Genomic DNA, 26,279 nt, shown 5'->3' with positions numbered 1-26,279 from the left:
ATTAATAAGTTAAATATTTAAATGTAAAAGATTTATGGTGTTAAAAAATATATATAAATTTTTTTACTTGATTATTTGATTTTAAAATATGTAAATTAATTTATCTTTTTACAAAAATTAAGTTTGAATTCTCCTTCTATAAAAAAAATTTGAAAAAATTTCATATTTGAAGTCAAATTTAGATGAATAACTTGTATTACATTAAAATAAAATAATATAAAATGACTAAATAAATTCTTTTTTCTTCTATTTATAATAGTATAAAAATTTAAAATTTATTTAACTTAGTTTTAACTTGAGCTAAAGTCAAATAAGAAAAATATATTGATTGAGTTTTTATTTTTTAAAAAATAAAGAACGAAGATATGGAGTTAGCAATAATTATAAAAAAAAAATTTTGTTCTGACTTACTTAATTTGAACATGACAAACCTCTTATTATACCAATAGAATCTGAGCTCTACTCTTTCAATTATTTATTTATTTTTTATTTTATTTAATATTTTAAGTTATATTTTTTAAGTTGAAATTTCTTAAATTAAACACTGCATTCATCGTTGATAAAGTTAAATATAACTGTAAATATTTGTAATATTTTATTTTATTAATAAATTTTTTATAGATCCAAATTAATAATTTAAATTTAAATTTAGCAGAATTTTATTATGGTATTTGAATTTTTAAAAAATCATTTTATAAGAAATTTTGAGAAAATTTAAATAAAAGGTAAATTGGGTAAGAGTTGAATCATTTCAAAAGAATGTATATTTGTAAATTGTGAAAGTTGCAACTAAATTAACATATTTTGCTAATTTGAGCAAATTTAAATAAAAAGCAAATTGGGTAAGAGTTAAATAATTTCAAAAAAATGTGTATTTGCAAATTGTGAAAATTGTAACTAAATCAATATAGTTAGTCCTTTTATATAATTTTATTTTAACGTAATGCTAGTTATTCATCTAAATTTGACTTGAGGTATAAAATTGTTTTAAAATTTTTTTTATAGAAGGAGAATTCAAATTTAATTTTTATAAAAAATATAAATTAATTTACAAATTTTAAAATTAAATAATCAAGTAAGAAAATATTTATATATATTTTTAAAACCATAATCCTTTATACTTAAATATTTGGTTTATTAATAAGCATATCAATAATCTACTTAAATATTTTTACTTTTAAATTTTTTTTAATTTAGTTTTTCAACATCTCAATATTGTTCAATTTAACCCTTATATTATATATTTTTATTCATTTTAATCTTTATGACGCAGTAGATTTTTTTTTTGAAAATTATTTTGGTCTACCACATGGTATTAACATGTCGGCATGTAAATACCACGTCAGCACTACCACATCATCATATAATGCCACGTGGTATTACCATGTCATCACTCGATGTCATTTGATACGCCACATCATCATCTCAACGCCACATCATCAAAAGTAATACACCAGTGATAATATCATCCTTTAACGATAAAATTGGATAGGAGGAGGACTAAATTGATACAATTTTCAAAGTTAAAAGACTAATTGCTTCCATTTTAAGTACAAAGACTAAATTGAATAAAATTAAAGAGTAGAGAAACTAGATAAATCTTTTACTCTTATAAATTGTTACATATCTATTTTTTTATCACTAATTAATATATGTTTAATTTTATTTTTTTTCCTTTCTCTCTTAGAACTCGTGGATATGCATGCACACCATTTACACACCTCCGACGTGACTCGGTGTCATGCCTCACCAAGTATCATAGAAAAACAATTTTTTCCAAAGGAAGTTAGACTTTCATTAATAGAGCAACCAACCCCAACCTCCATGAATACAAACTTCTCAAAAACCTCAAAGTTACACTTTCCAACCAGAAATAAAACAATTACAGTTTGTTTGAAGGGTTATTAGAGACAGAGAGCATACTCCGGAGTGTATCTTTCTCTGGTTCTGGTGTAGAGAAAACAAAGTTGTGGTTTTAGAGTTGTTTTAGTGTAGAGTTTAAAGGAAAAAAATATGAGAAATAAAATTTAAAATTAACATCTATTAAGTAATAATAAAAATACAAACGTATGATAATTTGTGAGAATGGGTAGGGACGGAAGATTTGAATTCCTATTGTAGTAGAAATAAGATCTCTGAAATTAATTTTTTTTCTTTTTTTTTTTGCCTGTACAATCAGAGGCGGACTTCCTGGCCTGTCAAAGCAAAGACAAAATGGGCAAGAAACACTGTAGTAGCGAGCAGATTTAGTACCGAATCTGCAGAGTCCTGGATTCGGGCCTGGCCCAATATCGAGCATACAAGTTTGCTCGGCACTTTCTCCGTCTCTTACGTGGCAGCTGGCTATCGAGACACGTCCGCTGTATGTTGTTTTCCGTGCGGACAGCGGTGCTAACTTCAATTCAAATTTTCAAAAGATTCGCCTCACGAGACGCTGCAATAATTAAACCAACAGCATTCTCCAGCGTCAAAGACATTTTTTCTCCGTGGTCCTTTTACTTTTTCAAATTTAGATTGAGCGGCGTGGCTTTAGTTGTTCTTTGCTTGGTTTAATTACACGTTTGACACTCAAACTATATTAAAACTGTCGATTTGACAACTGAAGTTTAAAAATTCTCGTAATTAAGTATTAATGTTTTTTACTTCTTAATTATATTTTTTTTGGATTCAGAAATTTCCAAAATGGGTAGAAAAATATAAAAAAGTTCAGAAAAAAAAGAAACTTAAATTTCCAAAAAAATAAAAAATTTAAAAAATAAAAAAAATAGCGTGGAGAGAAAGGGAAGAGAAAGAGAGAGAAACAAGGCTAAGCAACCATCAATCTAAGCCGTTGGCAAGTCCTTGTCCCCTTCCCCCACTCCCTTCTCTCTCTCCTCCTTTCTTCTCCTTCTCCTTTGTCTCTCTATCCTCATTTTCTCTCTCCTAATTACTTTTTTTCTTTTTTTAATCTAAATTAAAAATTTATAAATAAATGACATAATAATGAATTGTAATTTGATTTTGCAAATTTTTATGACCAATAGTACATCAACATTAGTCGTTGTTATACTATGTTAGCTTAAAGTACTATTTGTTTTATAGAATAAAAGTTGAAGTCTTTAATTGAGTTTTTTTTATCTTAAGTATCAAACCTATATTTTTGTTACAATTGTAGTGTTAAATGGATAATCAACCTTTTATCTTTTATAAATAAAATGGCATAATCAAACATGTTATTTAACTTCACTTTTTTTACGGGAGGTGACGCATTACATTAGTCGTTAGATTTTTTTACTAATGATGTTAAGTTAAAGTGCGATTTTGTCTTAATTGAATCTTTTATCTTCAAGTATCAAATCAATATTTTTGTTATAATTCTCTTAGAAAAACATTTTTGTATGATTCGAGTGTTAAATGGACAATTATCCTTTTTAATGTCATAAGTAGTTTGATTCAAATTATACTAATAATAATTTCTTATTTAATTTTTATCATTCAAATTTAATATTAAATTTTTTTACAAATGAGAAATAATATTCGGTAATCAAGCATATGTTAAACTTAACTTAGATGTTTTACTATTAAATAAAAGATATACATATTTTACTGTTAAATAGACAAAACTTGAGTGGCTTTTTAAGTCCTTAAGTCCTACGGGGTTAATTAGAATTTTGTAGAAGAGAGGGGGTCATGCAACAAATTTAGGAAGTATAGGCACCCTTCGAAAAACAATTAAGACAAAATGGACAGTGTCCCACGGGATGAAAATCAAAAAGGAAAAAGAAAAGCAAAATTAAAGAAACTCCCTCTACTCCAAATTAGAAAAGGAAATCCCTCTTGGGCGGCGTCGTTTGCAGCTTAATCAGGCTAAAGCATGCTCAGAGAAACAGAATCCCTACTCGCAGAAACGGCGACTCAAAACACTCTCCATATCTAGAAGGCCACGTAACCACTTTACGTCAGGTAAAGCGAGTACCGTCACTCACATCATCACCCGTGAGTAGATGATTTCTGATAAGCACAAGATTTTTGAAAAATATTTTCAATATTATCCTCAGAACAATGAAAAATAAAATCCCATTTTTATTTTAAAGATCTAACTTCTTATTCAGGCAAAAATAATTTTCGATCCTCGTCCTTGTTTTCCCTCTCTTTTCCTGTCCTTGGAGGGAAAGAAAAACTCCGAAACTCCCCCGCCTCCCCCCCTCCAAAAAAAAAAAAAAACCAAAGCTCTCTCCTTCTACTTGTAACAAATTTTAGGGTTTTGCTTTACTCATTTTTGCTTCTCTCTTTCTCTTCAAGTTTTTATTTGAACTTGCTTGCTCTTCCTTTGCTTATTTGCTGAAACACTGACTTAGCTCAGCTTCTTCACTTCTTGATCTTGTTTGGTTCCATTTTGTTTCAGGTAAGCAGCTTTTTGCTTAACCCACTTTCAGCTTAAGTTCATAGCTTTAGCTATTGTTTATAGCTTAGTTTCGATGTACATTCCTTTTCTCTAGGGTTGTAAATTTTTGGCCATTCAAACTCTATTTAGCTTGACTGAAATGCCCTATATTTGGTACTGGTTCCGTGATTCTTGTTCGAGAATCGATAGGGTTTAGTTGATTTGAATGATGCATTTCTCATTTCTGGGTCTTTTTTTTGCAAAAATTTTCAGTTTAGTGTTCTGTTTGAGGGAGCCGGTGTGAGTTAGGGTTTTAAAAGTTTGTCCTCATTCGGTGATTGAAGTAGCAAGGTTTGCTCAAATTTTCTTCATTCAAATCTGAAATGTTTGTGGTGTAATATGTCCTAATTTTGTTTGCACTCTTAGATATAGACTGTGTTCGTACTAGGAATTTGCTGTTTTTCGGATATATTAATATACATCATGTTGAAGCCACCTTGCATGTTCTAGGCAAATCTGTAAGTTAAAATCCCAGAATGAGCGCCTGCATTTTCTACACATAAATTAGGTGGAGGGTTCTGGGTATGATCTAGTTTTAAGTGTATGAAGATAATATTCAATGAGAAAAGGAGACTGTTTTGGGCAAGCAAATCAGAATTTTTTGAATTAGCTTGTTAATATATGCTAAGAGAGTCTTCCATGGGAAATTTGTCTTTTTGTTTAGTTTATTGTTAAAAAAGTTTAAGCTAAAGGTTTACATGGTTGTTATTGTAGTTGTAATTCTTTCAGTCTGCATTAGAGAGCCAGAACATATATGTTAGGAGTTTAACCCCGGAAATTTTAATTATTTATTCCAAGCACGCTGGGTAGTGATAGAATCCTGAAGTTTGGGAAGGGACGCCTAGTGCAATGCAAACAAAGAAAAGAATTTCTGGAAGAAATGCTTCTCAAGAGCATGCCAGTCCCAAGGCTTCAAGACCTCAGAGGAAGATATCTGAAAAGGTGCAAGGTCCAGAGAAGAAAGTAACAGAGCTAATTACATCTTCTGTTAGGAAGCAGAGACTTGGTATGTTGCTAATTTTGTCTCAGTATTTTGAATAGTTAATAGAATGTTCTTTGTTTTGGTTAGAAGGAAAACAATATTGCTTTATGTGATCTTCTTGACTTTGGCACCCATGAAAAATTTTCAATAGGTCTAATTTAATGTTGTCTTCAAGTTAAAGTCTGTCCTTAACTGTCAAAGTTGCTGAGTGAATGAAATCATGAAATTTATGCAACTTTCAGCCGGAACAATCCCAAAGAAACATGAAGAGCCTGTTGGGGCTGCAAATTTAAATGCTAGATTTGGCTTGCGGCATGACAAGACTTCTGATGCTTGTTTGGGATATGATGTGGCTAATGATACTCATGTAGATCATAAGGTAATTTTTCTAGCTCTACCATATTTTATGTGGCTTCTTTATGGATGTGGAGGGAGAGGAGTGATTAACATATAATTCTCTATCACATTTTTACTTAAAAATATAATTGCGCTTGGGGCAATTAGTTAGGAAGATTTGTAATTCCTATGAAAAAGAAAGACTCAGAAGAAAAAAAAAATAAAAAAAAATAGAACCATCTTTGCTTTTGTTTATTTCTTTAATTATATGGCAGGGTGGTGATCACCATATGACAGGAACTATATTTTCTCCTGGCTTTCACAAACCTAAGGTTTCTGGAGGGGAGCTTGCTTGTGTAGGTAGGTTATATATATGTATCCTAGTACCTTTCTTTGTGATATTAATGCACATATCCTCTTTAGTTGACTTTATTAAATTGTTTCGGAGGGAAGACTCTAAAATCCATCAAGATGAAAGAATAGAGGAATCACAGATTGATATGCTAGATGCTCATATTACTGGGGAAGCTATTAAGTCTACTTCTGGAGAGGAGATGCTTGTCCTAGACACAAATGCTATGATTTGTAATGCAGATTCAGGAGCTGTCCTTTCATCTGAAGTTTCAGCCATATACCTTGCCATGAAAAACTCAAAATTGGAATGTATTGATGAGCATGGTCAAGATTCTATGTCAACTGATATCTGTGTAGAGGATGAATACTATGAGGAATTTGATGACTTTGATCCTTATTTATTTATAAAAAACTTACCAGAGTTGTCATCTGTTGTACCTACTTTTCGGCCTGTGCTACTACCTAAGCAGACCCGGAGTTGCCCACCTACCACTCTTGTCTTGGACTTGGATGGTAAGAATACTTTTAGATAATTAGTACATTTGATGAATTTTTTTGCTTATGGTTGTGATTTTGGAAATATTTATCAGGCATGATTTCTGACTCTTAATAATCATGCAACAAGTTCGAGATTTATATTTAATCTCCTTTCAAGCTCTTAGATTTGAATGATTTTAAATGCTAATTCTATTGGAGTACTGTCTGCTGCTTATGCTCCTTAACTTTTTAATGTTTTTTTCAATCAAGCAAGTCTTTTTGGGTTCTTTTTAGAGTTGTCCAGCCAATTTCATGGCAGCTAGTGTCTGCAATAATAAGTCATCAAAATTTGAATTCCAAATTGAATATTATGTTGCTTGGTCAGTGGCATATCATGTTATAATTCTGTGTTGGTTGTTGGAATATTAGTGATAAGTTGGTGCAGAAGGCAAAGCTATTGTGCTTCTTTTCCCTTCTTGTCTTAGCATTGAAGCCGATCTTTCTTAGAACTGACTTTTTGCTTAAAATTTAAGCTTATTTTTTAAGTGTCATTTTTATCCCTTATATTTACTTGCTTGTCTGATTTTAACAATTGCAGTTTAGCATTGAATTTTCTGCCTATAATTGGTGACAATTACCCTGGTGTACTGATTGAATTGTATTGCTTGGCAGAAACTTTGGTGCATTCCACGTTAGAACCTTGTGATGATGCAGACTTCACATTCCCTGTAAATTTTAATCTCCAGGAACACACTGTTTATGTTCGATGCCGTCCTCACCTAAGAGATTTTATGGAAAGAGTTTCCAGTCTTTTTGAGATAATTATTTTTACAGCTAGTCAAAGTATTTACGCAGAGCAACTTCTGAATGTGCTTGATCCAAAGAGGAGAATATTCCGCCATCGTGTTTTCCGAGAATCATGTGTTTTTGTGGACGGCAATTACCTGAAGGATTTGTCAGTCCTTGGCCGTGATCTTGCACGTGTTATCATTATTGACAACTCTCCGCAGGTATTTTTCAGAGTTCCTGTCTTACATGGACTTTGTTTGAGTGCTTCTGCTGCTTATTGGAAAAAAAGAAACCCTTGAAACAAGAGGGGAAAAATTACTATTCCAATACACCAACCACACTAGGCACAAATGTCATAGTATTAGCATGAAGAAAATTGATGTTTGCTATGGCCTGTGTTTCTCATACTTAAGTTCAATACACAAGACTGATAGAGACATTAATATATCTTCTTATTGGTTGTTTTATTTGTGTGGTTGTAAAATTGGTGAAACCCATCCTTGCAATCTCTTTACAGAACTAGTTAGTCTGTCTTTTGGCTGATGGTTAATATTTTTCTTAAAAAGAATTATAAGTGATTATAATTTAATGCTTCCCATGCTTGTCTATTGGTTGGAATCTATACTTCTGGGTATCATGCCCAGGATCACTGAGAATTCAAGAGAGTGGAGTATGATATTGTTCTTGCTTTTGGTGAATAACACTCTAAGATCATGATTATCTATTGTAACAGTCTGTTGATAATGGCAATAAGTTCTTATGCATTTGAAGTTGTATGCAAATTACTTACAAAGTTGTGCACTGTATAAAGAAATGATGGGCATTGTTACTGAAATTTAACCAATGTGCTTGTTGGCTTTCTTCTCAGGCATTTGGGTTCCAAGTAGACAATGGAATACCAATTGAGAGCTGGTTTGATGACCGTTCAGATCAAGAACTACTGTTATTACTTCCATTTTTGGAGAGCTTGGTTGGAGTTGAAGATGTGAGGCCACTGATTGCAAAGAAATTCAATCTTCGGGAGAAAATAGCTGGAGCTGTTTATCCTCCCTTAAATTCAAACAGAGGAGACCCTTTCGAAAGGTGAACTTGAGTGTGAACAGTTTGAATAGGACTGATTTTGTCCTGTATCATAGACAGTTGTTCCTAGGAATACCATTCTCTTTGTTGAGGGCCTTTGCATGATCAAGATTTGAAATTGCTAGTGTCATTCCAACCAGAAGGAAGAAAAATAAATCAAGGTGTAGCCGTGTGTCAGACAGTCTGAAATGATTAACATAGGTGAAAGTGCAAGACTGCTTTTATAGGTAACTCTCATTCTCTGAATGATGTTAGCCTAGAAATAATTTTTTTTTTCTTTTTGTAATAAATATAGAATATAGAATTATGTTATGGGTTGAAAAGTGATTGCAAGTCATCTTTCAGAAATTTCTTTGGTAATTGTTATCAAATCAAGAACCTGTCTGAACATAGGACCTGGAAATTGTTCGTCTATTATTTGCTAATTTCTTTATTTATTGCAAAATGATGATTATTATGAAAAAATCAGTGGTTTTCCTTTTGCAAATGCTTGTGTGAGTGCTTGTCTCGAATCAGCCTCCTCTTCCAAAGGTGAGACGGAGACGAATTAAAATAGCCTTCTCACGCTTTACGTTATTGGCTGTTCATGACTGCTCAAATAATCGGTTTTTCGGGCCAAACCCTTTTAAATCTTCAGATCATTTTGGTAAGGTCTCCCTACCGGCATGACCTTGCTGCTCTCATATAGTTTATATATTAGTTCATTTGTTTATTCAACCAGAAAGATTTCCTTTTCGAATGTGAATATGAAGTATGAAAAGGAATAACCATCAAAGAAATATTATTAGCATCTGACTATTTGTAGTTGCCATGTATCAATGCCGTTCTCTAAAATTCTTTGTAAAGAAAAACATGTTTTGGAGAATTCTTCACAGATTTGATGGCGTACAATTTTTTATGTAATTATTTTTTAAAAAGGTATATTATTTATAATTATTACATTATAATATAATTATAAACTCCATAAAATTTAGTAAAATTTTATGTGAAACTTTCTAGTTAGGAATCTCTATGTAATTTTTATTATGGTTAAATTCAATAATTAAAAGCTTATAATAAAAAATTACAGTGAAATGTTTGGTTTGGGAAAACGTTCATCGGAAAGTGGGTCCCATTGCTGCAGTGAATTCAATAGCGGATACCAAAATGACACTGGAGGGACATGGGTCAAGAAGCAGTTGCCACGTCAATTCTCTGGGACCAAAACATCCCTATTATTCATGTAAAATAACAATTCAACTCTCATCACGCGCTGATTGCATGCCCAACCGTGTCTATAAATAAATAGCAAGCTAAGTATCCCGCCATGCCAACATTATTTTTTCTTGATTCAAATTTCTAAGCCAAAGACTCTTTCAGTTTTCTCTCCGTATTTCGCTTCCTTATTCATCCTATTGCAATTCTCAGCTCCCTTAGTCTTAAAATTGTCCAACAATGGTGAGCTTTTAAATCTCTTTGAACCCGTTCATTTTCGGTTCATCTTACTACGTTAACTTTTCTTCATATTCTCTCTATTGCAATTTCCTTTATACTTTTATTGGTTTATCGTTTCAGGTTGTTGCACAGAAAGTTAAAGAGGCGGAGATCACCGAGCAGGACTCGCTTCTTCTTGTAATCAAATTTATACAGCGTCAAATTTGCTTGTTCTCTGTTTTATACTAAGTTCGTAGTTAGTTTACTCTGTTTGTGCTTGTTTGGTTCGATTATATATATTAAGCTTGAGGTCGCCGATCTAAAGTCGGTCTGATAAATGCAACATAGGTAGATAACAAAATCTCTCTTCTCGTTGTTTATGGCTGAAATTTAACCATTGTAGGAAACTCAAATCTGAAATGCTTTTATATGCACCGAATGTACTTCAGATCTGAACATTTTGAGTTCACTTTGTAACTTCGGTGAAATTTCTGCGCATAGGTCGTAATGTATGGTAATTGTGAATATATTTTCCAATACTTTGCCACTTGATTTGTATATCAAAGCTGGCCGTTTATGTATTCAGATTCTGATTTCTTATATTTCATCTGCAAATTCACGAGAAAATATCCTCTATTTTTCTTTCTTTTTTGTCCCTTAAATTTTGCTGCAAATGATCGGAGTTTCATATTTCACTGTCAAATAGTTAGTCATGGAAGCTTTGATATTAAAGGTTTTCCAATTGATCTTATCTTTCCTTTTTGACTTTTCTCTTAACAGACCAGGAACTTGCTTCGTATTGCTATATTCAACATTAGCTACATCAGAGGCCTTTTCCCTGAAAAGTATTTCAATGATAAGTCCGTTCCTGCTTTAGGTTAGCCTTTTTATTCTAAGTTTTTCTCACATTTCTTTTTAAAGATTTTAAAATATATTTGGCTAATTTCTTAAAAAATTTTGGTAATAATCAACAGAGATGAAGATCAAGAAACTGATGCCGCTGGATGCAGAGTCTCGTAGGCTGATTGATTGGATGGAGAAAGGCAAACTGTTTTCATCTGATTCTTCGCTTTTTCAATCTTCGTTTTTACTTCCTTTAATTTAGTTATTTCATTGACCGTAGTCATTGTTCTTACAGGTGTCTACGATGCATTACAGAAAAAGTACCTGAAAACTCTATTATTCTGCATATGCGAGTCAATTGATGGAGCAATGATTGAGGAATACTCATGTAAAGTTTCTAAGCCACCCTTTTTTATCATCACTTTCAAAGCTTGAGTAATTCACTTCTTGATTTAACAATTGAATATGCATCCTCAATGCAGTTTCTTTTACTTATTCCGGTTCTGATAGCCAAGAGGTTTCGATGAATATTAATCGCACTGGAAACAAGAAACAAGGAGGGACATTCAAGTGTAACTCCACGACTGAAATTACTCCCAATCAAATGAGGTAATATAAATTCAATTCGTTCAAAATAGTATAATTTTCTGTCTATTGTTGCATGATGATAGCTTTTTCCAAGTTGTAACTTCTGTGACAACGTTAAATTTCAGGAGTTCTGCTTGTAAAATGGTCCGTACGCTGGTTCAGTTGATGAGAACTCTGGATAAGATGCCTGAAGAGGTAAATTTTTAACTGCTACGCTTTTTAGATATTTATTTTACATTAAACTCTATTTTATGTTAATTCTCTCATATTTGTTCTGTCTTCTTTTTCAGCGTACTATATTGATGAAACTCCTCTACTATGATGGTGTGACGGTATGCCTTTCTTATTTTCCTCCTAAGGACTGTTTATGTATAGGAGCTTGGTAGCTAATTCATTTTATGAATTTCCACTTGTTCAATAATGGGAAATTATTTATGAACATGTTCGCTATTCATATGAATTTAATTGGTTGATCATGTGTTTTCTTCTCTGGATATCTGTTATAAAAGGTACTGAGGTGCTGCAGGCTTGTAATGCATATTGAACTAAGCAACATTGTTTTTCTTTATGTGGTGATTTTTCCTGTTTCACATAACTGTTTTGGCAACGTTTATTAGATTTCTCCTCACCAAATGAAAGTATTCAACCTTAACAAAGATTGTGATTAATTCATTTGACCAAGCACAGCCACTGGACTACGAGCCACCATTCTTTAGAGGTTGTACAGAAGAGGAAGCTCATAATCCATGGACCAAAAATCCTTTAAAGATGGAGGTTGGAAATGTCAACAGCAAGCACTTTGTTTTAGCTCTCAAGGTAAGGGCTGAAGCCTTTTTGGATGCCGGAATCATGTTTGTGGCTCATATTAATAAAATTTTCATTACTGGTGACTTGTTCAGGTTAAAAGTGTACTTGATCCTTGTGGGGATGAAAATGATGACATTCAAGATGATGAAGTTAGCCTAGGTGCTAACTCTGTTCAAAGAGATGAATCTTCTGACTCTGACAGTGAGGTAAAATGACTATTATTTGTTCAACTCATGTACTATTGCCCTTGACAGCATGTATATCACTTTCATGTTACCAAATGAAGCCACCTTATCGAAAAAAACTGAGTTGTATTGCGATCTTGTTTAATTTTGCTACTGATTTCAGGTTAACGAATCACAAGAAAACCAATTTATCCTGGCACCAGCAGGTAATTATATAAATTGTTTCAGAGATTTACTAGTCACTTTATTATCTTCTTCCTATGAGTTTTTGTTGGAGAATTTGATCACTGACTAACAATGGTTGTTCTGCCAGACAAGCAACGACCAGAAGAAGATAATAGCATGGTTGATGAAGGTAACATTTCAAAGATATCAGAAAAGGAGTCGGACAATTGTATTCCTTGAAATATGAAGAAAAATTCATTAATTGTTTTTCTTTTCCAATTTCCCTCCACCTCACCTCTTTCTCTTTAAGTTCTTTTGATAATCTCTGGGTTAGGCTTGTCTACAGCTAATAATCTGTTAACTGCTGCTCAGATGATACTCAAGACTCCATGGAAGATGAACAGCAATTGGCCAGAGTGAAAGATTGGATCAATAGTCGTCATCTTGATACTGTTGAACTTACTGATGTTCTCTCAAATTTCCCAGATATCTCAGTGGTAAGGGTGCTATTTATTCTTCTAAATTTAATTTTGACCTACACGGCCATAAATAAGTAGTAGGGTAGTTTGTATTTTAGATCTTCCAGTTTCTTTATCCATTCTTATTGTCATAATAATCCAGCACTATTTTGCTCAAATCCAGGTTTTGACTGAAGGTAAATGAAATATTTGGTCCTTATTAAAGTTTAAACAGAAAGGGAGTACACCAAAGAGCTATATTTCAACTTTCATAATAATAAGTTTTCTATTTTACCTTCTACTGTTTTAATTTCTTTGATTGATTTCAGAAATAATGGACAAACTTGTAAAGGAAGGTGTTTTATCAAGCACTGGAAAAGACAGTTATACTATAAAGAAGCAAAAGGTTTTTACCTTTTTCAATTTATAATTTGTATCACTATTACCTGCTTTGTATCACATTCCTTGTTCTGATGAAAGACAATACCAGGGGTCTGAGTACGACTTCACAGTTAAAGAAGAAATGGACGGCCAAGTCAAGATTGTTCAGAAATCTCCAAGGGTTCAAGATCACATGTATATGAAGGTAAGCGAGTTTGAGGTTGTTTCTGTTTTCTAACTCATCAACAAGAAGCTCAACTGTCTTTTGCCAAACTGTATGTTCTGTTGCTATGAAAAACATATGATGTTACACTGCTTTGGTATGCCTGTGTATGTATATATGTTGAGTTTTTCACATGTTGCAGCTAAAACCAAAACTTGCGGAGGCTTCTCAATTTTGTATGCATTTAGGATACTATGTCCATTTTAATTTCAATGCATTGCCAATTAATGAAAACTCTTTGTTTTATTCTGTTACTGGATTCTTTCAATGCAAAAGTTATATAGAGCCTTAGTTAGAAATTGTTAGGGTTGCCTAATAATTCTCATCTTAGCTTGTTCTGCAAACAGGTCATAGGTATATTGTGAGTTGTGACTATTAATCCTATGGCACATTCTCACTTCATTGTTGTAACTTTAGGCTTTGTATCATGCTCTTCCAATGAAATATGTGACGGTTGCAAAGCTTCAGAGGAAGCTGGATGGACAGGCGAATCAGACCACTGTTCGAAGGATTATAAATAAGATGACTCGGGATGGTTTTCTTGAAGCTAAAGGCAGCCGAAGGCTAGGTCTGTGTTGCCACCTTAGTAATTGAGTGCTTTGCCTTCACATCATTTTGGAGGATTAATCCTGGTAAAATTTCTTTGTTATCGATCCAATGTTAACTCAGGCAAGCGGGTCATCCACTCCAGTCTGACAGAGAAAAAGCTACTTGAAGTCAAGAGAGCTTTAAGCAATGATGCTATGGTGATGATTGTAATTTGTCAGTTGTGTAACACCGCATCTTCTGCAGAATGTTTAATCACAACTCTTTTCATAAACCAGGATGTGGATACCAATGAACCCCATAGCAAGACGAATCATCTGGCATTCGACGGAACTGGTACCAGATTGAGCCAATTTCCTATTATTAGAGATCAGCCTAGAATGCGATTTTCGATCTATGAAAATATTTATTTGTTTATTAGGAAGCAACCACAGGGATATGTCTACATGCGGTGTCCTCCACTCCATTGGTTCAGATCTTACACGCATGAGGGGCCGATCTGAGATAAACCAAAATGGTTCAATCCGGAGTGAGCAGACTATCTCAAAGACCAGGGAAAATGGAAGCACCCCCATAAGCAGGGCTCAGGTTAGTGTCAAAATGAAACCATTCCTGTTTCGCACGTGATAGCAAGCTTTTCCTCTGCTTTGACAGTACTGTCAAAAGCTAACTAGGATATTTTCGTTGGAATTGTCCAGCCAATAGCTTCAGGGGAGAGCTTTGTCCCAGGATGTGAGAACATCGGAGTAAATGGAAACTGCAACGAGGTAGACACAGTCATGTGTAGTAGACCATCCCAAGATAAGCGAGGCAGGAAAGCAAGCACGGTATGATGCTTTAAATTTACTGGCTGCATGAAGCTCCGGCACTGGTTAAAACTCTATCCTCTCTTATCTGTTGGCTCTCGCTCTTTTACTCCTTGGCAGGTCAAGGAGCCTATCCTCCAGTACATGAAGCGCCAGAAATCTCAAGCTGTTTGAAAGGCGAACTCAAAATTTTCTCGTCAAGTATAATATAAACAAGTGACTTTGATCAGAGATCCTGTTAATAACAATAATCCCTGGAGCCTAGATAGTTTGTTTGATTTAGAAACTGGTAAATGTTCTTTTGTTGGTACTAACATTTTATGGGCTGCTATTTCTATAACGTGGTGCACGGTAAAACAAAGTGCATATATCAACTGCTTGATTTCAATCTTTGTCTGCTAAAATGATGGATTACTAGGTGAGAATTTACCCCTGCAGCCTTTCAATTACTCTGTTTTGTGATTTATAACTGGTACGAGATTGTGTAAACCTTTTTGACCCAAAAAAGGTGAGATTTATGTGCAAATACGGCGTTGGCACGGGCATCCCGATCTTAGCATATACAACAATGGACCAAGGTAGTGGACTAGCGGATCGTGAATGAAGAAATGACGTTGTGTTTATTAATCGACGGCTAGTGGGGTCCACGATTGTAATATGGGCAAGAATGCAATTGGAAGCTTTTCCACCGACGAGTCCAAAACATAATGATGTGATGAAACCTTAGGTGCCCCGAAATAAACAATTGCAAGCTGCCCTACCTGATCAGAGGACTATATTAGTTTAAAAAACATAGGCAGATTGGGCCAACTTATTTGTCAATCACAAATTGGAATGTTAGTGAAAGCTAAATTATTCCAACAAATCTCATGCCACCAAAAATGCAATTATTGATAGAAAAAATGCCAAGGAGAGAGAAGACGTCACCGATAGTTTTTAGCAAACATCGGGCCAGCCCACAGCTTACGCTTTAGAATTGGAATCTGATTATAAAAGTCGCTCTGGGGATAAGGATGGAGTACGAATTCGAATAAAGTAAAGTAATCGGAGGGCTGATTTAATGTCAGTTTGATAGTACCAGAAACCGCTTTTCCTTACTAGGAACCAACAGAGACTTCAATTCATGCATGCGGCATCTTAACATACACAAATTACAAGAAACCATTTTACCACAAAATAAAGAACAGTACTCTTTAAATAAGAGATACTAAATTTATTATTAAAATGAACTGCTGGAAGCATCACATTACTCTACATGAAGAATTGAGTTTATAGACAAACAATCCTTCACAATATCCGTCAGCAACCATCCACGAACTTTCACGAGGTTGGTACGTCACGTCCTTTACCATTCTGGTTAAATAAGTTTGTGTAACCTCCCCCAATGCAATAGAGGGGGTTCCTAGCCTAGATATTTTTCCATCTCCATGTGTCAGCTCTGTCCACGTGTCCGTCTCGAAGCCTCTATTCTGTCCCAGAAAACTCTTCATGCGAGGCCCACTCTCCCCAACCTTATATCCCAGCTCAGCCCTTGGATCTTGTCAGCGACCCAGATTGTTGATTCTTGTAAAGTTGATCCATAAGTTGAAGCGCAACTTCCGTTAGTCAGTAGATTTCCATGCTTTTGGTCACTCACGCATTCGCGCATTGCAGAAAACTCAAACAAAACAAAACAAAACAAAACTCAACCAAGGATTTAGATCTAAGAGCTTGCAATCATGGACCAGGTTTTCTGATCTACGTTCCCTGGTTCTTCTTTCTTCATCTTCTCCTTTCTGACTTATGAACAGTTTAAGCTCACGGCCTTTTTTTTTTTATGTTTTTATTTGTTTCAAAATTTTAGCAGGTAGAGGTTGAGAACAAGGATCATGACCTAAAGCATCTAGCGTTCGTGAGGGTGGCTGCCTTACAGGCGCTGGTTTGCGTGTCGAATCTTTACGACTACGCCAAACACAACTCCGGCCCGTTGAGATCCACCGTTGGAACGTTCGAGGGTGCCGTTACTACCATCGTGGGTCCCGTCTACCAGAAATTTAAGGACATACCTGATCATCTTCTTGGCTTTCTTGATAGGAAGGTAACTGTTTTTATAATTCCCTGTTTGGATCAAAAGTTTCTGAAAGTCATTTTCTTTTCTCTTTAATTTTATTACTAAATTTTGTTGTTTCGTGAATTAATTATTTATGGATTATTTTTGAAATAATCGTATCATTTCCTTCGGTTTAATGTTCGTACTTGTTATTCTAATGTAATGATTAAGTTTAATTACTGATTTATTAGTGACTAAAAGTTAATTTAGTAAGAACGCAAAAGTCTTAGCTAACATTGAAATAGAAAGCTTCGTAAAGAAATGTGAACCAATTTGTTCCAAACTTGAAGACGTGGTTTTAAAAAAATGAGTGCAGGTGGACGAGGCTTCGCATAAATTTGGTGAGCATGCTCCGGCGGCAGCTAAGCAAGTGGTTAGGCAAGCCCAGGATTTGGTCCACAAGGCAGCAGAAAAGGCTCAGAAATTAGTAGATGAGGCTCGAAGCAACGGACCGCGAGGAGCGTTGCACTACGCTGCGGATGAGTACAAGCACTTTGTTCTGGTAAACTCAACAAAGTTGTGGGTTAAACTGAATCACAACTCAGCTTTCCACTCGGTGGCAGAGAAGGTTGTTCCCACGGCTGCTAATATGTCTGACAAATATAACTGTTTAGTTAAGGATATGAGTGGGAAAGGTTACACTGTGTTTGGGTATTTGCCTTTAATTCCTATTGATGAGTTAGCTAAGGCTGTTAAGCAAGCTGAAGCAACGGACGAAGCACATGTAGATGGTCATAAATCAGATTAAGTTTCAGATTAAGATTAGAGGGTTTTCTTTGGTTGGTTGTCTCTGGTGTGCAGAAATCTCAAGTTCGTCGTTGTTATTGTTGTGGACACTGATACAGTTTGCCATTGTAAATTGGGTGATAGTTTTAACTCTTTGCAATGAATCAATATGCATTGTTCTTGAAGATGCTACTACTGTTTCATGTTTATGGCTACAGGCTAGTAGCCTAGTATTAGGATGGTTCTAGGATCTTCTAGAAACACCCTTTGGTTATCAGGGGTTAGATATGTTGTCTCTGTGGTCAATTAAGTAGGCATTTCTACACACAAATCTGGAACGGTTTCTAGTGTAAATGTATAAAAGCATTAATCGAAGAATGAGGAAAGTTGGTTTTCCTTTTGTGGATTAATGGATGGATAATGAAAGAAAAAGATGAGTTAAGTGCAATAATAATTATCTTAAAATTATTAATTTAGCGTAGAAAGAGTGTTTTTTCATTTTTTGGTTCACGGTAATTCAGAAATATTTTGGGGAATTTGATGGTAAATGTAAGAATATTATGACGTTTGGCATTGTTTATTCAGTAACGATTATTGTCATTAGAGTTTTTATCAAGAGAGTCAGATTATCGCAAAATGCAGTAACTCTTATAAGTCCAAATTTTAACTAGATTTGGGGTTTATGTCACTTAAGGTAAGATTTAGATGTATCATCTAATTTTTATGCTATAATCAAGAACTGTTAAGTCTAGCTATTACCAAAGAATTAGGTTCGACGGTTTGGGAATGGTGTAAAAGGGAAATCAAAGCTTCCAACCCCACTTGGGATAACCCAACTTATACTATTCCTATAATACTTCAATCCAAATGACATTTGGACTAGTGTATTTATGGAACTCTCAAGATGTGACAAAAAGGTCTTTTATGATTTATTTGATAATTAATTGGGTTTATACTATCATATTGTCTTACGTTTAGGGATTAACTAGAATATAAATTGGGGCTAATATAAGTAGGGGTGAGCATCGATCGGTTTCGGTTTCGGTTTTGGGAGGAACCAAAACTTATTGAAACAGAATTTCCTTATGATCGATCGAGATCGGCCAATCGTAAGGAAAAATCGATCAATCGAAACCGACTTCGATTTCAGTCGGTTTCGGTCGGTTGGAGGGTGGATGGGCTTGACTTGAGCTTAAGCTTGAACAAAGGGAAGATGACAGCAACTGCAAGTCTGCAAGAGATGGTCGGTAATTGGCGAGGAGGATGGCAACAGCCGTAAGTGGTCGACGACGGCAATTGATGAGGACCAAGGAAGAAGCCAAGAAGGTTTTTAGGGTTTCAAAGGGAAAAAATGGGTTGATTTGATGAATGAATACAACAATCAAGAAAGAAAAAGAAGACAAAAAGGGATTAAAGAGGCTAAAATTGAAATTTCACCCTTCCTTTTCGATTTTTCTGATGGCTCGGGTGGGGAGGCAATGTGGCTGGTGACTGAACTGTCAAACACACAAAACCGACGGTTAAAGTCGACCTTTCAAAGTAGCACCAAATAACTGAGCCAACTGTGACTGTCGACGTCGGTTTCGGTCGGTTGCATGGTTGCAACAGACCGGTGCACTCTCTTAAATATAAGTAGCCCATTTAGCATTTAGTAGTCATTTTATTTATCAAGAAAACAAAGCAGAAGGGGTAGATTCACAAACGTATCTTTGCACATAATTTGGAAATTTCCAAGATTAAGCTTGTAGATTAAAAAAAAAAAAATCAAAAACTATAGCTGGATTCATCTTTACAAGGGGAGTTGAAGCTTACTTTTTTGAGCAAAGCAAAGTTGTTGGTGCACATAAAGGTAAGTAAAACCTTACACAGTTTACATGTTTTGAAACTGTTGTATATTTAAGTTTTTTTTTTGAAATGAATTAAAAGTAATTGTTCTTTTATTTTTAATATACAAAAATATGGTCAAGCATATAATGTTTTTGTTAGCTTTATTTTTGTTTTGATATGACTAAATTGATTGACTTTAATGAGTTTTGAATGTGTAACACCCTTAACCTTTATATGAACCATACGTGATATTAGCTAAACATTTGAATAGTTAATACGGTTAAAGCCTTAAGAATAGGCTTATGTGTATATAGAGAATGACTTTGAATTTATAAATGTGTTTAAGGACTTTTGATCATGTGCTGAAATAACTAAGCTAATTGATGAATCTTAAAGTTTTAAGTTTAGGTTGAAATTTGATCTCATATATGAGAATTTGTATAAGAATTATGAATTATAATAGCACTTTGAAGTATGATTGAATAAGGAATGATTTAGGAGTTTGAAACTTGGATTTTGGAAGTATGAAGTGGTGAAAATGCTCATTTTGGAGCAAATATATCAATATATTCTTGGTAAGAACAACAATGAGAGACGTTTGCTATCGTTACATTTAAGAATGTATCGTTAGATTCAAAGAAGAGGGACATTTTGTGAAATTGTATTGATAGATTTCCTAATCTATCGATACATTGGAGGCAGAGAGCATTCTGCTTAATTTCTATTGATACATTGCTTCATGTATTGATAGATTAGAAAAATTTTCATGAAAATATATTGATACATTTAGAAAAATCTCTCTCTCTCTCTCTCTCTTTATCCTTTCGAAACCCTAACCCTCAAGTGGACTTTAGAGTTTATTTGAAGTAGATCAGAACTTGAGAAACCATTTTAAAGGTAAGATTATGCCTTTTTTACTAATTGATTTTTTATTTAATCAGTTTATAACTTTGAAATCCACTTGTTCCAATTTTGGTGAAAATTCCCTCTTGGGCTTTGCTAGAAATTTGGAGTTGACATTGGGTAACCTAACACCAAAAGGTAAGGATTTAAGCCTTGAACTAAAGATTTGAAACCTAGATTTTGTATCTAAGAGTTGTTAGAACTAAACTTAGTTTGAAATGTTGGAAACTTTTGAAAGCTAAGAAATAGTTACTATTTGATTTGTTTGAGGGGAAAATAAAGCTATTAGCATGTTGGTGAGCTAGAGAGCCATCAGAGGTGAGAAAAGCTCAATTTGGTTGTGGAGTAGCCTTCACCTATCATTGTGAGTAGGGTTTTTTATTTAAACTAATGCATGTGATGTATAACGCATTGATTATCCACTGCCATGGTACTTGATTGATGAATAAATGCCTAGATGAATATGCCTAAGCTATTAAATTACATATATGTATATGTTTATGTGCATGCGTGCCTTAGTACAAATTACATTGTAGGATATGTTTGACTCTATACTAAGAGGTTTAGTGAACATAATGAATGTCTAAGAGTAGTTTACTCAAGACAAATAGCCTCTTGGAGGATTGAATATTTGATGCCTTGGAGGACCATGGGCACTTTGAAATGATATTGAGCTAATTAGGAATTTAAGCTCGTTAAGTATGATCTTTGATATGAAATGGTATATATGTGGTATCAGAGGCATGATGGCTTTGATTGTGGTTATATGTTCCATCAATGATGAGAAATTGTAGACGTTGATTTGATTTAAGGTTGAGTGGAATCTTTTTCCTTGTGATCTATTCTTTGCCGAATGCTTTAGCTTTGAGCGTGATTTGATTCTTTGTTAGTTGCTTCGGCACTGAGCATGATTTGTTCTTCGTTGGATGTTTCGACTCCGAGCATGACTTGATTGTTCGCCTGTTGTTTCAGTATCCTGTGTGATTTGATTCTCTGCTAGTTGCTTTCGCATCATGCGTGATTTTACTCCTTCAATTGGCCACCATAGATGACTTGATTATATCTAAGGAAGACCACTCAATCATCATGATTTGAATGATGAGCAATATGCTATAGCATTTGATTATGTGAGTATTGAGAAGCAACTGCATTATGATTAGTGTGAGATGTATAGCTTCATAGTAAGCGAAAATGAAATTGAATTTGATGTGATTCTTTGGCAACTATGCTATGCCTATAAAGATTATTTTATAATGGCTTAGCGAAAATGAAATTGAATTCGATGTGATTCTTTGGCAACTATGCTATGCCTATAAAGATTATTTTATAATGGCTTCTAGGGTAAGCCTAATTTAATATGCATTATTCGTGGAGATATAGTGGAATAAATGTGATTTATAAGAGTTTGAGAATACCCTTTAATGTTGATTTGATATATGCCTCCAATGTTGGAGATGTTTGTTAGAATATGTTTGATGGCTTTGTAAATGATTATATACATACATTAGCTACACAATATTATTTGAAATATATGCACCCCATCACTGAGTATTAGATGACCTACCCATTTATTTGTACCACGTGCAAATAAATAAGCCCTAGGACTTACGTGGCCAGTTTCGTCTCTAGACTAACAATTTTGGCATCTAGTAAGTTTTTCTATTCGATGGGTCCATTCCACTAAGGTCAAATTATGTTAGCTTGCACTTTCGATTTTGCTTTCCTGACTATATGTACTTAAGATAGGCGTTGGCACTGCGCTGCCACTTAAATTTGTTTAAAGGTTGTACGATACGAACCCATTATGTTAGCCAATGTATGGCTTGTGAATGTTATGTATGAATTATGTGCCAAAGGACAACTTATATGTATTTGGACTTGAATTAATTACAAATATGTTTGATGTGATACCCTTGGCTACTTGTTATATGATTAGATTTGATCCGAATTTCTGAGGCTTTCTCTAGACTCACGAGCCAAACCTGTTAGACTTGTGCGTCGGTTACGACTTATCGACTTAAGTCATGACATAATTGGTATTAGAGCCTGAGTTCTAGAATGTCCTAGGTTATTCTATTTTTATCAATAGAGTGTCGTGATTAGTGTAAAGTCTTATTCATGGTTTGTGATTGCAGCACAGACCATGAGCGAGAGGTTGCACGAATTCCTAAGTTCTTAAAAATTAACGTTCTACTTTTGAACAATGAATTTTAGAATTTTAAACATGGTGTTGCTTTGCCTTGGTACAAGGTGTCACATAAGACGAAAACCTCTTCAAGGGCCACAGGAAAACAAGATGCCTTGGATGAGCCTACTGTAAAACCATGAGCACCCTCTTCTCGAAGCTGTGGAAGGAATAGAGCTACTAAATGCGCTCGAAATATGGATCCTAATGAGATGTACCCTAGTGATAGCTTTGAAGGAACTTGTCAGGAACCAAACACGGGAGTCCGTGATCGGAGAAGCTTTCGAAACCCGAGCAAGCCTTAAAATTCCAAATCTTATACACATTGCCAAGGGTTTCCAAGCTCGTATATTCATATAATTTTTAAACTCATATACATAAATATTAGCTCTTGGCACATAGTTTATACGTCAATAATTTCAAATATTCATAAGTCCATACGTGGCCATCATAACGGGTTCATATCATACAACCCTTAACTCAATACATGACATTACAATGCCTACATAACCCTAAAGTTTACATTTTCAAAACCCAAAAGCAAGAAGGACTCAATGGAGTGGAAACATTGGGGAGGGAAACATACTAGATGCCAACATTTGTCCATCCAAATGATGACTTTAACCATGCAATCTTGTAGCTTCACTTATCTGCACATGGTACAATAGAAGGGTGAGTCATCTAATACTCAATGACGTGGGGATGCTAACGTAGCATAATGAATTATTTATACACATAATAGAGAGACAAATTTATTATAAATATAAGCATAGTTATTTATCAACCATCTCCAAAGATGAACGTAAGCAGATCATTCTAATATCCTATGTGTATCTCATAGTAAATTATAATTTATTGTAACATCATTTCAATGGCATACATATTTAATTATTGATCAAACCTATGTTTCCAAATCAAAGCATAAAAATCAAGGCTTATCTTTACAAGCACATCATCAGTTAAGCTCCATAGGCACACTCTAGTTGTCGATCGCCATCATGATATTTAATATCAAATCCTCTTATCTTGAAGCTTATGATCAGTTATCATCCACATTTCATTCTCATATTGGTAATCACATAGTCACAACATATATACCATGCCATATTGTAATGCATATTATCTTAATCAAATGATGTCAATGAGTGCTCTTCCCTTGGACATTGTCAAATCACACACGGTGATCGACTGACGGAGTAAACTCATGTAACACCCTCGATTTTTGGCATGGCCTATATGTGATAGGGGCTAACTTATTGAAGAATAAATTTGAACCTCGATATGTATGCTTGTGGAATATGTGTATGAACTATATTATAGAGGGTATGATATTGAAACTTGTTGTATATTGGGAGACTTCTTTGATGATATGTGGATGTGTCAAGTGTAGGAAGCATGCCTTATGATACTTAGGCAATAATTTTATGAACGTATTTGAGGAAGCCAAAGGTGTGATGCTTAGATTAGAGCATTGATCTTATGTTTGAGTATTTGAGAAAAGATTTGAGTCATATATGAAAAATTTGAGGTTGTGGAAGAGATTTAGAATGGGTTTAGGCTTTAAAAAGAACAATTTCTCGATCTTAGTGCATAAAGGCTCGATCTTATGAAGTAAAATGCAGGGGAAGTCGAACATTTTGGTCCAAGATTGACTACAGGACATCTGTAGTTGATCTTAGGAACGGACAATGGGAGAAATGCAAACATTCTAGTCCAAGATCAACTATAGACCCTCTATAGTTGATCTTATGAAGGAAAATTAGGTGCAATATGTTGGTCTAGGATTGATTACAGGTCCACTATAGTCAATCCTAGACTACCCAGTTAACTAAAAACGAGCTTAAAAACCTTAAAACTCAATTTTTTTGTATTTTTTCCCACACCTTTGTTCTTTCTCCATTTTCTCTCAAATTTCACATCCTTCAAATCCATCAAAATCCATTAAGAAGTTTGGGATTCTAAGTGTTGGAGGTAAGGATTCCCACTTCCAAAAGCTTGTTTTATGATTTTTGCTTTTTTTCTCTAAAACCCCAAACCTTAACTTCCTAGAACGATTTTTGAAGTTATTTGGAGTGGATTGGAGCTTAGGAAATGCATTTAGAGGTAAGATTAAGCATTTTTACTAATTGATTTTCAATTTAATTGGTTAATAACTTAGATTTGATTTGATCTAACTTTGGTGAGATTTACCCCTTGAGTTTGTTGGGGAATTTGGAGCTAAGAATTTTACAATCCAGCCCCCAAGGTATGGTTTTAGCTCAATATTGAAGGATTTAAGCTTACATGTTGGATTGTTAAGGATTTGGTTATTTTTAAAAAAGCTAGCATTTTTTGAAAGTTAGGATTTAATTAGTTTTGTGTTGTTTTGATGTGTTTAAGGGAAGATTTGGCTATTTCGGCACATTTATGAATTGAAATATGGTTAGAGGCTAAGGATCGAAGCTTGGCTGTGGAGCACCTCCAATTTGTCACTGTGAGTCAGGTCCACCTTTTAAAATGCATTTGATGCATTACGCATGATAATATGCACTACCATGGTACTAAGTGTTATGTATGCCTAGGCTAGTGTATTATTAACATATGTTAATACATGTGTTTGTTTGCAATTGCTATTAGGAAGCATAAGCTACTAGACATCTAGGTGATGTATGATGTTAATGGTTCTAGATATGCTATGACTAAGTTAGTGTGATGGTTATACCACGATGTGAGAATAGATTGCCTAACTGTCGATGGAATATTGATGCATGAATTGGTGTGAGATTGCTCATGTATATGCGGTTATTGGGCCATTACTAATTTAAAATGAGATTGTTGATGCATTTACGACCAATGAGCCATGATTATTAAGGCCTAATTACTTAAGTATGTAATGCCATGTATTCTAATAATTGATGTGAATTGTTTATGTATGTGAGATTAAATAGGCTAATTAAATGATATGGCATTATGATTTATGAATCATTAAGGCACTTAGAACTCTAATGAGCTTATAGATGATTGAAGCTCGATAAATGTGATTTGTGATATGTTGTGGACATATGGAAAGATAGAGGCATGATGGCCTCATTGCAGATTCGTGTTCCGTCAGAGGAATGAATTCTAGATGTTAATTTGACTTGAGGTTGAGTGGATTCCATTATCATGTGACTATGTCCAGAAGAGAACCACTCATTGACTTAATGTGTATGTGACATGAGATAGCCTAAGAGAGGCTTAAATAAACATGATATGAATCGATACGATACTTTGGTGACTAGAGTGTACTGTGCAGAATGATGTGATTGACTATGATTGGCTTCGAGGGTAAGTCTAATAATGTGAGTGATGATTTTTGGAGATTTTGGAGATGATGTTATGCCCCCATATTGGAGACTTAGGGAGAATGATATGTCCTATATTTGGAGATGTTTACTAGATCATGTAGATGCATTAAGAGTGCCATACTTGTTATGTGATTAATATATGTATATAATTTTGATTATGTGCACCACTCATTGAGTATTATAGTTCTCACCCATTATTGTACCATGTGTAGATAAATAGGCCATTGGACACTATATGGCAAGGGTCGTCCATTGATAGATCGATTTTGGCATATGGTAGGTACCTATTTTGGTCACTTTGTTGAGTCTGTCATGAGCTTTTGTATATGGTTTTCTTTGGTGTATGTAGACACACTGTGCCATATGA

General features: G+C 34.4%; 3 protein-coding genes and 1 non-coding gene across 12 annotated transcripts; all 4 read left to right on the top strand.

Moving 5' to 3' along the window:
- Positions 1-367: 367 nt before the first annotated feature.
- Positions 368-461, top strand: LOC149527798 (small nucleolar RNA snoR8a). The gene has a single exon (XR_016352308.1). It is a non-coding gene; the product is annotated as a small nucleolar RNA snoR8a (small nucleolar RNA).
- A 3,359-nt stretch (positions 462-3,820) lies between these two features.
- SSP5 (SCP1-like small phosphatase 5) lies at positions 3,821-8,672 on the top strand. Of its 5 annotated transcripts, none has more exons than XM_089785676.1 (7): positions 3,821-3,942; positions 5,222-5,429; positions 5,648-5,784; positions 6,017-6,101; positions 6,195-6,608; positions 7,245-7,582; positions 8,230-8,672. In XM_089785676.1, exons 2-7 carry the CDS (start codon positions 5,273-5,275, stop codon positions 8,446-8,448), a joined length of 1,350 nt encoding a protein of 449 aa, XP_089641802.1. In that variant the 5' UTR covers positions 3,821-3,942; positions 5,222-5,272; the 3' UTR covers positions 8,449-8,672. The 5 variants fall into 5 exon arrangements, with proteins under 5 accessions (XP_089641802.1, XP_089641805.1, XP_089641801.1 ...); XM_089785679.1 differs by lacking the exon at positions 3,821-3,942 and adding an exon at positions 4,065-4,384 and having other exon boundaries at positions 5,234-5,429; XM_089785675.1 differs by lacking the exon at positions 3,821-3,942 and adding an exon at positions 4,065-4,384.
- Positions 8,534-15,196, top strand: ASY1 (DNA-binding HORMA family protein). Of its 4 annotated transcripts, XM_089785671.1 has the most exons (23): positions 8,588-8,668; positions 9,511-9,878; positions 9,996-10,052; positions 10,635-10,731; positions 10,829-10,897; positions 10,993-11,085; positions 11,180-11,306; positions 11,411-11,480; positions 11,576-11,617; positions 11,973-12,101; positions 12,185-12,298; positions 12,441-12,483; positions 12,591-12,632; positions 12,815-12,939; positions 13,085-13,097; positions 13,230-13,306; positions 13,391-13,486; positions 13,922-14,072; positions 14,174-14,250; positions 14,329-14,386; positions 14,472-14,638; positions 14,749-14,877; positions 14,977-15,196. In XM_089785671.1, the coding sequence occupies exons 2-23, from the start codon at positions 9,876-9,878 to the stop codon at positions 15,028-15,030; spliced, it is 1,833 nt and encodes a 610-aa protein (XP_089641797.1). In that variant the 5' UTR covers positions 8,588-8,668; positions 9,511-9,875; the 3' UTR covers positions 15,031-15,196. The 4 variants fall into 4 exon arrangements, with proteins under 4 accessions (XP_021294317.1, XP_021294543.1, XP_089641797.1 ...); XM_021438642.1 differs by having other exon boundaries at positions 8,534-8,668; positions 9,565-9,878; positions 14,174-14,386; XM_021438718.1 differs by having other exon boundaries at positions 14,174-14,386.
- A 1,181-nt stretch (positions 15,197-16,377) lies between these two features.
- Positions 16,378-18,081, top strand: LOC110424755 (Rubber elongation factor protein (REF)). 2 transcript variants are annotated; one of them, XM_021439543.2, is made up of 3 exons: positions 16,378-16,583; positions 16,703-16,933; positions 17,262-18,081. In XM_021439543.2, the coding sequence occupies exons 1-3, from the start codon at positions 16,575-16,577 to the stop codon at positions 17,691-17,693; spliced, it is 672 nt and encodes a 223-aa protein (XP_021295218.1). In that variant the 5' UTR covers positions 16,378-16,574; the 3' UTR covers positions 17,694-18,081. The 2 variants fall into 2 exon arrangements, with proteins under 2 accessions (XP_021295218.1, XP_021295143.1); XM_021439468.2 differs by having other exon boundaries at positions 16,382-16,583; positions 16,700-16,933.
- Positions 18,082-26,279: the final 8,198 nt, after the last annotated feature.

The sequence above is a fragment of the Theobroma umbraticum genome, unplaced genomic scaffold (genome assembly GCF_002168275.2).
Source record: "Theobroma umbraticum cultivar Fairchild unplaced genomic scaffold, ASM216827v3 scaffold_30.0, whole genome shotgun sequence".
In the NCBI taxonomy this organism is placed as follows: domain Eukaryota; kingdom Viridiplantae; phylum Streptophyta; class Magnoliopsida; order Malvales; family Malvaceae; genus Theobroma; species Theobroma umbraticum.
The sequence above is the reverse complement of the archived record's forward strand: the minus strand, read 5'-3'. Positions and strand labels throughout refer to the sequence as shown.